General features: G+C 34.8%; 1 protein-coding gene across 3 annotated transcripts; it reads right to left on the reverse strand.

The window, feature by feature from the left end:
- Positions 1 to 237: 237 nt before the first annotated feature.
- On the reverse strand, positions 238 to 9,781 carry LOC102631078 (dual specificity protein kinase YAK1 homolog). 3 transcript variants are annotated; one of them, XM_052439223.1, is made up of 18 exons: positions 9,086 to 9,780; positions 8,155 to 8,354; positions 7,179 to 7,332; positions 6,984 to 7,093; positions 6,792 to 6,861; positions 6,593 to 6,675; positions 6,425 to 6,503; positions 6,295 to 6,335; positions 5,468 to 5,590; positions 4,599 to 4,749; positions 4,296 to 4,410; positions 4,108 to 4,190; positions 3,915 to 3,989; positions 3,232 to 3,306; positions 2,269 to 3,032; positions 1,452 to 1,604; positions 675 to 976; positions 238 to 493 (listed from the first exon to the last, which is right to left on the reverse strand). In XM_052439223.1, the coding sequence occupies exons 1-18, from the start codon at positions 9,212 to 9,214 to the stop codon at positions 417 to 419; spliced, it is 2,784 nt and encodes a 927-aa protein (XP_052295183.1). In that variant the 5' UTR covers positions 9,215 to 9,780; the 3' UTR covers positions 238 to 416. The 3 variants fall into 3 exon arrangements, with proteins under 3 accessions (XP_052295183.1, XP_006484695.1, XP_006484697.1); XM_006484632.3 differs by having other exon boundaries at positions 2,269 to 3,080; positions 9,086 to 9,779; XM_006484634.4 differs by lacking the exon at positions 238 to 493 and having other exon boundaries at positions 849 to 996; positions 2,269 to 3,080; positions 9,086 to 9,781.
- Positions 9,782 to 11,793: the final 2,012 nt, after the last annotated feature.

Below are 11,793 nucleotides of genomic sequence, written 5' to 3' on the forward strand. Positions count from 1 at the left end.
TTACAATTTCCAAATTCTAAAGCAAATGAAAAACTATAAAACTTTTACACATTCCAGCAATCACCTTGAACATGCAACTTCATGTTGAAATTTCTTTCTGCGGCTGCAATATAAACTTCAATCACCAGGTTAGATTTCGTCAAACTGAATAAAAAAATAATAAAAAAGAAATAAAAAAATCAATACAACACATAAATTAATTTGGGACCAGAATGCGGCAAGGCTGATGGCGCATCATAACCAAAGGAATCTCAATTTCATATAAAATTACCAAAGGACACCATATATATTAATGCAAGCACAAAGAATGAGGATATTGCTCAGTCCACTAGGCATGTGAACTACTACACATTACAATTTTCTTGCCAGCAACCAATACATAAACCCTCAAAAGTAAAATCAAGCCGATTCCAACATCAAACAATCCTTCCATAGTCTTTTCTTCCACGCGATGCTGGTGGAATGTTTGAGACAGGATGATTGGCCCTACGTCCTACAATAAAAATAACAGAATCAAGAAAACTGTTATTAGCTCATTCTGAGCCCTATTTCTTCCACAGAGAAACTTTATATTTTGACTCATGTAGCTCTAACAAAATAATTACGAGCAGACACAATAAAGGTAAAAGCAGAAGGATTCAATGACTTGATAGTGTCAAGTCTCAGGAAAATACCCCATGGCATGCCATTGTTAAATGAGCTATTTCCAGGAGAACGTGGGCCTCCAGAGTTGAAGCCCGAAGGAGGAGGCTGGATCTTGAATTGATTCCATTCACTACCCTGAGGAGCAGTTGTTCTCATTAAATTGTACCGTTGAAGAGGTGGCTGTCCTAAACGACTTGGAGAATTTTGTGAGATATGAGGCATCAAATGAGAAGGCTTTGACATGAAACGGGAATGTCCAGCCTGTGGCTCATGAGATGCGGGAGGACTACCCACCTCTATATGTGAAAATGCTTGAATAGGCCCATTTTGTCTGAAGTACATCAAGCAAAACTGTTATGAGGTCAACAACAGTGGAAAAGATTAAAATAATAAAACAAGAAACTCAAACCAACCCCCCACCCCACCCTGCAGAACCCCCTTTTCTGGAATATCCTTGGATTTCTCCCACAAGAAGACAAAATCAGAAATAGAAAAAATTTACAGATGCAGCACTTATACTATTGAGAGCTGACTGCAATCAGGAAATATAATCATTGCAAGGAAAACCCACACGACCAAAAGTTGAATTCTATTTTTATCAAATGCTCTATTTGAATTATATAGCTGAACAATATAGTACATACCCATCCCGCTTATTAGAGTCATTTCACACCGCATCTGTTACATGGGATGAAAGCTTAAACCCATAATTTGCAGTTTGACAAAGAACAGACAAACATTCACATTAACCATACACATAATTCTTTAGAATGAAACAAAGCAAATCTACCAAAGCAATAATCCACCTTTGGATGGGTATATTTGAGCTCGCGCTTGACGTACGGTTGAATCTTCCAACTCCAACTGAAGAATCTGCTGAACTAAGGTGCATAGCTTTGCTGAACTCAGTGGTTATGTTGCTCTCGTCTGAACCATCCTCTTGCAGAAGTTGTTCATCACTGAAACAAGAGTAGAGACCACATTATAGTCAAGCAAGCACTTCGTTCAGACAATAAAAACAAATCACTGCCCAGCCCAGAAACAAAGCACTTCATTTCCGACAATACGAACTTATCATATTTGTCTAATCTATATCAATATGTGGAAGAAATTTACAATCCACAAGAAAAATTACATTATAAGGAACTACAAGATAGAAATAAAACAAGAAAATGTAGATAGCAGAGCATAAAATGGGAAAGATGGCTGCTAGTTTTGCAGACACAGTAGTAAGGTAATGGCCAAGGAAAGCTGATTGCTATGGATAAAAGCACCTATGGCCTAGGTAATGGACAAGGTCAAAAGGAAAGCTGGTTGTTAGTGGGTAAAAGCACCTATAGCCTAGGTAATGGTCATTGCCCCTTGCAGTTCACTGTAAAGGGACCTCAAAGTTAGCCGCTTAAAAGGACCCTACGAAGGGTATAAATAGAAAAAACCAAGATATTCTGTAGAAAGAAAAGCAAATAGCATACGGTCCATGGTACAAGAGGAGGTTCGCATAACTGATGGATCAATGTTGATACCTTAGAAAACACGTACACACACACATCTAAATTGCCAGGTTATCATAGAATTCAACTTAGATATCTTGACATTGCAGTTTGAAAGTTCTTGTCTGCCTACCTATAATTGGGATCCCAATCTCCAGGATCTGGCACTGACAGACTAGTCTCAGGCTTGTCATGAGCAGCTTCTGCAATAGCAGGACCACGTGTTAAGGAGCTGGGCATATTTGGCATTGCAGAATAACTAGCAGCAATTCCAGAGCCCCCTCTTTGCTGCTTTGAACTGGTAGCGCTAGGATTTGATGGCAGATGCAAGGATGCACTGCCAAGTACTTGAGGGTTCCACTCAGCTTGGCCTGAGCTGGCACCATCAATGAATTGTCCTTGCCAATGTTGAGATGATGGACTCTCTTGAGATTGAGGATTTCCAGAATATCCCCAATTTTTTCTTCTATTATAATGGGTAGCTGCAGTCATTTTTCCTAAAGGAGAACCATGGCAACTGCTTCTTGCTGGAGAAGTTGGCCCATAATGTCCAGGAGAACCACTTGAAACTTGACCATATGAGCTTGGAGGAGTGAATTGAGAGGGGCTAGTGCCAAGGGGAAGTGGTACAAACATTCCAGCTGATGGGCTCACACCAAGTCCATTTCCTTGCGAATACTGAATAAACATTTTTCTCGCATCAGGGCTACTTCCACGGACTGAAACACCGCTCTGCGCGTGCAAGTTCATCCCAGATGGACCAACAGGTGAAAAGTAGGCAAACGTATTGCCACCATCCCCATAGCTACCGTAACTACTTCCAAGACCAGTGCCATCATTATAGCTTCCATAGCTTCCGACACTACCATAACTATTACCATATCCATACGGCACTACCTGAAAATGTGGGCTATTATGCATGGAAAATTTGCTCCTGCCAGAAATCTATATGGAAAGCAACCATAATTAGATTCTTTTTAATTTCTTGGATTTAAAAAATGAACATCGGTGAAGTTATGAATACTCTCAGAAATGAAATGAATGATGTGTGCAACCTCCAAACTCCAATGACAAAACAGTGGATTACAGAACTCACATTGGGAGAAAGACCAGCAGCAAACCAGTGGCCCGCACCAGGGTGATGATCCACCTTAAAATTTTGAGCAACAGGCTGAAAAAATAATGAATGAAAAGAACAAATGAGAGGGTATACAGGGAAACATATGGATGACATTGTTGGTTAGATAACCTTTATTTCGTTTTTTTTGGGGGTAAATTGTAACAAATGAGAGGCATCTGTAATCTATATCAACAAACTAGGGAGGTTTTAGGAAAGGAGGACCACCATTTCCTTAAATTATAGGAATAGTTGAGTTTTAGTTGTGCATGTAAGCTTTTGTCTTCAAACAAAAATCCACTTATAATAACCATATTCATTGATACATCTAGATTTATTCCAAAACAAGTATCTTGCGCGGTTCATAATAAATGAAAAATATTATATAGCAGTGATTTTGAGAAACAATTGCAAAATAACTGATGTCACACAAGAATCCAACAAAATATAGGAACTCCTAACAATTTATAATAACACATAAAATAATTAGCCAAACCACAACGCACATATGAAGCTTAGATCCTGGGAAACCCCTTGGAATATAAGGTGTCAAAACATTGAGAATAGCAGATGGGAGAGGTTCACTTTGCTGCTATGATCCTTGAATAAGAAAACTAAAACAGTGATGGTTGGAGGATCAAAATACACAGAAATTCACATACCACACGAGGTGTCTCTGGTGGAGGCTGGTAAGGGCATGTGAAAGGTTCTCCAGTCACAAAAGGATGCCTTGAAGCCTGCAGGCAGATTGATTAGAACTCTTTACCATCTACATCTAGATAATTATATTGCATAACAACACAGATCAGGTTCCACAGATGACATAGATGCAGAAAATCAGGAGAATTGAATAACCTGAAAAGGTGACCAACGTTTTGCAGGATCAAACTCAACAAGTCCCTTCAGGAAATCAACCAAAGCCAATCGTATTTGGCTTTCTGTTAAGATTCATGATCAAAGACATCTCAAAAATGCGTTAGTAACACTCAGAAATACTGATTAAATGTCTGCTTCGCTTCAAACACAAAAATCTGGAAGCTAACCTTTGCTAATATCTTCCATAGATAAGTTCTTTCTATAAGGATAGTTTGTAACAATTTCTTCTAGGTGCTTATGATGGAAATACTCTTTCCCAATCAATGGTTTTTTCAACTCCCTCTGAACAGAAACCATCAACATTGATCATCACATAAAGAAAATTACACCACAAAAGAGAGGCATATCTACAAATCGTTTACAGAAAGACTAATTTACCAAAGATGTTCCGAGACCAGTTCATACATCTTACTTTTATTAATACTTATCAATTTTCCACTTCTGATGAAAATTGTAACATAAATACTTACAGCTTCATACTCTATCTCGGTTAATGCTTGATAAGCACTTCTCCCACCAATGGAAACTTCGCCATTCTCAATATTGTGGACACTCCCAATGCATTTAAAAAACTTGCTTGTATTTTTGGCCTCCTTTAGTACATAATCAGGGGGCTGGGCTCTAAAACATGTCAACCAAACATAAGAAACTATTAAAAATATTTGCAAAGAATACAACAGGTTGCAAGTACCAAAACAGCTTTTTCATCAGCACAAAATCTCAAAAACAAAATATCTAGTAGAAAAAGCCGGCAAGAAAATAGGAGCCAAAACAAAAAGAGATCATCTTCTTCTACATTTTCATGTATTGAATTAAGCTTCATTCCAAATTGGATTTCCAAAAAGGATGAGAGAGAAGAAAGAAAAAACTTTAAAATTAAAAGTTCAGATGTTCATACAAACCAAAGCTTATGGCAGCTTTGCAGGGTTTGGTTCATGCAAGTCAGCTACATACTAAAAATGTTAAATTATATACATTGGATGGTTGTCAGTCCTAAGCTTTTGCCAGAAATAAGCAGACAGCCCTAAAACTTAAAACTAGCTTCTGCCTTTTTAATTCTCTAAGTTAATTATGCATAAAATGACCAACAATTATAATTTGTGTAGAATTGGAAAAAGAATAAACTACCTCTAACTTGCAACATAATTTCATTTTTGAAAAGAGGGCTTCTGAAAAATATCTCAACTGTAAACAGCTTTTAACAATTTGCTTTTCTTCATTTTTTTTCCTTCCAGGTGAAGACATTCCCCCCCCCCCCCCCCCAACAAAAAAAAAAGTATACCGTGCAGAAAAAAATATCATAAACACACACACACACAGAGAAAAAAGAGAGCCTTACCCAAGTATTCTGATCATTCGCCTCAAAAGATCAAATTCTGAAGCTCCTGGAAATAATGGGAGCCCTAGAAACAATTCCGCAACTATGCAACCAAATGACCACATATCAATAGCCGTAGTATATCTAGAAAAGATTTAAGGCCCCAAACTAATGCTAGCTTGAGAAATTATTGAAACAGAAATGAAGAGCATGACCTTTAGTGGATCAAATACAATAAAGGACAGCACACAAACACGCCATCAAACTTTTAACGGGTAGAAACCATCAGAGACATGCAATTAAAATTTGCCTTCACGTATGAGTGGAGACTACCCTTCTGATCTTGGACTTAACAAGCTAATAAACTAAACGAGACAATGGAACAATTGGAGAAAAACTGAGGTTTTTGCTTCTCTTTTTGGGTTGCCATCTCTTCAGAGTTTAGGGTTGTCCATTCTTTTATTATTCTTCACCCTTGTGAACTAGTGGTGGTTTAATATAAAGGAAAATTACTGTTAGACTAGTTTTTGTCGGCTTCCCATGACTACATTCAGGTGAGCATGTATAGTCTCTCTTCCCTATTGGGGCTCATGTTCAGTTCTTTTTCTTGAGTGCACATCTTTACCCCTGTGTTCATCTTTCTGATTAAAATATATATTGTCCTTACTTTCTTAACCCAAAAGAAGGGGGGGAAGGATGAAAAAAAATAAAAAATAAAATGTTAGAAGAAACCAATAAGAAAATTAATAAAATCGCAATCACCTATAAGACACAAAAGCAGAAACCAAAATTCATGAAAAAGACAAGAGATACCAAAGAATAAGCTTAAATTTCATTTAGAAGGATACTGATATCCAAGAAGAACTTCTGGAGACCTATAATAACGACTCTGCAGCAACAATGAGAATACACCATGATAACAAAATATAAGCATGATGAATTTAAAACAGAAGCCTAGCAATAATCATATGCATGAACCTGAATGTAGGAGTACACAGTACGATCTTCCGTGCATGCTGATCCGAAGTCAATTATTTTAATTTCTGCTGGCTTTACACTGTTATTTTCAAGATAAACATTCATGTTCAACAGGAAAAAGATCTATTGCACAGTTTGCAAATCAAACATATCAAAATATTATTTTACCTTGTGCATAGAAGAATATTTTCAGGCTTCAGATCACAGTGAATTATCCCAGCATCTTTCAACAGAGACAGTCCACGTAAAATCTGTAGACAAATTATGCAAATACACAAGAAATAAGTGATACATCATATTGAGAATCATTGAACCCAAAGGAAATCAAGTAAAGAACCAAATTGAAGCCTGAGCTAAAATCCCATACCTGCTTAGAGAACAATTGGACAATGCTCAATGATAACCCCCGAAAATGATTAATCTTGATAAGTTCATACCTGAATAGCCATAAAATGTTAAGGCACACAAAAAACTAAAGCAATAAGTGTAGATATAAAGTAAAACATGATGTGTTTTCACAGATTGCAAAGTGCTAGTAATATGTAGTATTTGTACTTACAGATTTGAGTCGAGCAGCTCAAAGCAAATGCACAAATGACGTTGACATACAAAGTATTCATAAATACGAACAATATGATGCTTGTCCTCACGATCATACTTTTTATTTAACTGCAAAAGGTAGACAAACACAACTTCAACTACTAATAACCATGACAAGTGGGAAATTTTCACCCAAAGCAGAACTTAAAAATACCGTTGTCAAAATAGATACTTCAACCAGTGCCTGCTGATAGTATGCAGGTTGATTTTTTATTATTTTCACTGCAACAAAACTATTCATTTCTGCGTCCCAGCATTTGGCAACCTGCCCAAAAGTCCCATGGCCAAGAAGATCTTTGACAATGTATCTGCAAAGGATCAAAAAGAAAACATGACTAAATGCTTGATTTAGAAATGCTAAACTAAGATGCTACAAAATCAGAAACAGTATTCTGAGGTGCAGAAAGCAACACTCATTTATACCATATGAACTGGTGCCTTATCATTCCCATACATAAGACGAAGCACATAGCAAATATATAAAAACAAACTCGTTCATACAAGTGGCATACTATATTGAGATTCTAAAATAAATTATAAAATCAGTTACACCATTAGGAAGTCTTGTAACAGATTGTTCAGAAACTACGTAGAGCCCAAACAAAAGGTGAACCAAACTGCCCAGCCCAACCAAAAACTGGGCCACAGCTATGAACTTTGGGCTCTTAAGCCTTGACTAGGCTTGGCAGAATTTTATGGGCCTAATGGCTAACACAATATCATCTCATATATTTTCCTAGAAAATATATAAATCAAATCTATTCTAGTGAAAACAATAAATTATAAAGATAAAAACAATTTCAAAAGTAATAGATGGCTACAAAACAGCTAAGTCCCAACAACCGAGTAGATATTGTCCGCCTTAGGTACACAGCCCATCATGGTTTTGTTTCTGGGCTTTGCAACCAAAAGCAAGTCTACTAAGTTAGGCGAATCCATGGCTTGAAAACTAGTCCAGGCACTCACTTACGATGTGGGATAATACATTCTTCACCCCTTGGACCTCACATTTTGTGAGGGTCAACAGAAACATAAGGGAACAACAAAACATAACTAGTCGAAGAAAGCAGTCACTAAAGATGTGGGATATTACAGCTACTTTAAGGAAAATGACGAGTAACAAAACAAACCTTCTTTGTGTCTCTGCATTGACCAACACCAAGTTCACAGCAAGAATAAGATCTGAGTTCACATTATCATAGCCATCATTGAGGACCCCAACTGATGGGCTAGTCAAGTATCGTTTTGGATTTAATTCTTCAGAATACTTGAATAGCGGATTGCATATTTGGTATGTTTCAACTATATCCTTTGTTAGTCGAACCACCAACTGCACAATTGGAAGTGCATGTCAGCTCAAAGATTTGCCCAAAACAACTAGAACAAGTGGGAGTTCTCTAACCATTATAACAAGCAAAATAGATAAGTTGAAAAATATAAATAGCAGTTCCAATGAATTTATGTGAGAAGACAAGAAAGTATCAAGTCATTCTGTGCACTTTTCTATCCCGCAATAGAATCTCTAATCAATAGTAAAGGAAATGTATGCTTTCAGAAGGGAAAGTAATAGTAGAATTCGTGTGAGTTTATGACGTACTTTTGACAAATGAGAGATTGACTAGTTCACTAATCATTCACCTCCCCCACACCCCAAACAAAAAACAAAAAAAGAAGGTATTCATAAGTCAAAATATAATCATCCCAAGTGGTGAATCATTCTGTAACACACAACTCTACTTGCTAAGCATCCATTTCTAAAGCCATTAACTCTTAGCTGCCTATCACTGGGCATACAATGAAGCTTCAAGCCCACTGTACAACACAGAATACAGCTCAAACAACATGCAATATATACCATGCAACGATATCATATAGAACTTCATAACTAAATCCAAGAAGCCAGCAATTCCATTATCCATGCCTCTTCACACCAATACAATCAACAACTCTACCGCATTTCAGATTCCAAAAATGCTAATATTTTAAGAAGAAATCAAAAACCCAAAATTCTTCAGCTAGAAATGATCAATCAATGAATAAAAAACCAACAAAATCACTTACAGGTTTTCTAACAACAACACGCAAAGACGGTGCATCCTTCTGAACCAAATACGGCCCAAAAGAAAACCCCTTTGGCCTCCACGAGGCACCAAATACTTGACCTCCATTGCTAGGGCTGCCCTCATCCATTGACCCACCGCCAAAAACCCCCCAAAATCAAGCTCCTACCCACAAATTAAAAGCCCCCACTAGCTCCATTAATCGCATCATCCAATCAAAATACGCCAAATAAAAAACAACGACCAACAGATAACAATTAATCAGACACCGTTTAAATTCTTCAACTGGGTTTTCTTCTTTCTTCTTGATGATGAATTGATTTGATCATGCTTTCATAAACCCACCAACGGATTCCAATCCCATATCTCATTCATTCGCCAAAAACCTCTCAAACCCGCATCAAAATCATCAATTTAACTCTCAACAGATCCATTCAAGCTCAAACACACAATGTCACACGAATCAAAATTCAACCCAAAAAAGATTGGATTTTGACCATGCAATCGATAAAACAAAACTGACCCAGATGAGCTTTCGATAGACAAATGAAAACTAGATACGTGAATTTTTGTAATCAATTGATGAAGCGAGCGATATTGGATGAGAGAGAAAGAGAGAGAAAGAGAGTGAAATCCTTTTTAGTCTGCAAGACAAGCACCGTGTTTCTTTCTTCTATTTTATTTTTTATTTTCTCTGTTACTGTTGTTTTAAGATTTTGTTTTGTAATGGTAGCAAAAGCAAAAGCACTGTTTTTTTTTTTTTTTCTTTCTTTTTTCAATGCCAATCGGCGTATTTTGTTTATTTATCATTTATCCCCTGGCTTTTCTTTTTCTTTATTTTAATTTTTCATTTAGGTAACTTGTAAGTTTTAGACTCTAATAGATTTGTTTTGGTTGACATTTTTTATTCTTGGTAGATTCTATATTCTCACTATTTCCACTAATTTTATCTCTATTACTTCCTATATTTTTTTTTTGTAAATTAAAAAAACTGCTTATTCTTGACAAAAACATTATTAAACTTAGCCTCGTTTAATATTGAGGTTAAAACTTAAAAAATTGTTTATTTTATTTTATTTTTTTACAAAAATAATATTTTATAAATTTTATAAAAAATGCTTACTTTGTAATCCTCTTATTTTGACAACAGTTTTTAAAAATAAGTAAGGATTACTTTTTATAAGTAACATATTAAATAAGCCACCATATCTTTTTAAACTTTCTACTAAAATTTTAATATTTTAACAGAAAAAATCAATTATGTCTTATTTTCCCATCACTAATATATAAATTATTGGATATCATATTACTGATACAATCAAATTAACTTACTAAAAATTATGTCATTACATATGTAGCATTGCACAATTATATATATATATATATATATAATAAGAAAAAAAAAGCATGTGCAACTTAGTCTTCACTTTGAAAACATTGAAAATGATTTCAATCTTTAATAAAAGAATGGAAAGAGACAATGACACTAAAGAAAAGTAATCACAAGAAATGAAAAATTTAAAGAATATTATTGCAACAAGTTTTACTTGAATGTAATGCATATTACTTTTTATTTTATTTACATTATGTATTGGTATGGATTTTTATTATATTTTATCTAATAAACATATATTTTAGTTTAAACTCATACATATATTACTACTAAAAAAAAAACATGACTTTTAGCTTAAAATTGAAAAATAAGTCCATTATAAATATTTATAATTTTAGTATGCTATTGTATGTCAATTATGCAAGTGTAACACCACAATGTGTCATATTATATTAAATAATAAACAATAAATAAGTAAAAATTTTATGGATGGATAATGTTCAATGTCAGCATTGATTATCGTAGTATGGTTAAGCTTTTCTAGTGCATCATGCATGTATGATACATTATGATTAAGAATAATAGTCATTTCTCTAGTGTATTTTTCTGCATTTAAAAGATAAAGATGCCATTAATATATAAACATTTAATCTATTGAGGCTTTCTCCAAATTAAGATGTATTTAGACTTTAGAAATAAATTAAAACGTTAGCTAAATATAATTGGAGTAATGAAAGCGAGAGAGGCAATTCTTACAATTAAATTTAATTTTTTTTCTTATTCCCAGTGAAAATAAAACTATTTAACTGAAAAATATGATTTAACGGGGGCTGTTAATAAATAATTGGAGACCATTGAAAAAGAGAGAAGGAGAGAGGCTATTCTTAGAATTAAATTGAAATTTTTATAATTCTAAGCGAAAAATATAACTGTTTCGATTTAAAAAATACGATTTGAATGGGGACAATCAGCAAATTATGGGGGCCATTTGGTACTTAGATTTCTCAGTTTAAAATTACGGTTAGGCCACACGATTTGGCCCAACAGGTTGAAGGAGAACAAAACATCTGGTAATTGTAATTGGGTCAACAGCTCAGGCCCGTTACCTTGATTTCCATATGAGTGGAGCCAAATTTTAACGCCCCTTTTAAATATTTTAATTTATAAACCCATATAAAAAAAGAGTGACGATACAGTCATAAATTTTTATATAAACTTATCTTGTATAAATTGATGTGCCATTAATTCATTGGTTGAATGAAAATATAAAATAATATAAATAAATCATGTGGGTTAAGTGATATTTAATTCAACCAATTTTATCATATCACATCAATTTGTACAAAATAAATTTGTACAAGAGTTTGTGACTATAT

Source organism: Citrus sinensis, chromosome 4 (genome assembly GCF_022201045.2).
Source record: "Citrus sinensis cultivar Valencia sweet orange chromosome 4, DVS_A1.0, whole genome shotgun sequence".
Taxonomy (NCBI): domain Eukaryota; kingdom Viridiplantae; phylum Streptophyta; class Magnoliopsida; order Sapindales; family Rutaceae; genus Citrus; species Citrus sinensis.

Coding starts and splice junctions, on each gene's coding strand:
- LOC102631078 (XM_006484632.3), bottom strand. CDS start 9,214: ATGGATGAGGGCAGCCCTAGCAATGGAGGTCAAGTATTTGGTGCCTCG. Junction 6,504..6,592: donor AATATTCTTCTATGCACAAG/GTAAAATAATAT, acceptor TGAAAATAACAG/TGTAAAGCCAGCAGAAATTA. Junction 977..1,451: donor TCAAATATACCCATCCAAAG/GTGGATTATTGC, acceptor GATGTACTTCAG/ACAAAATGGGCCTATTCAAG.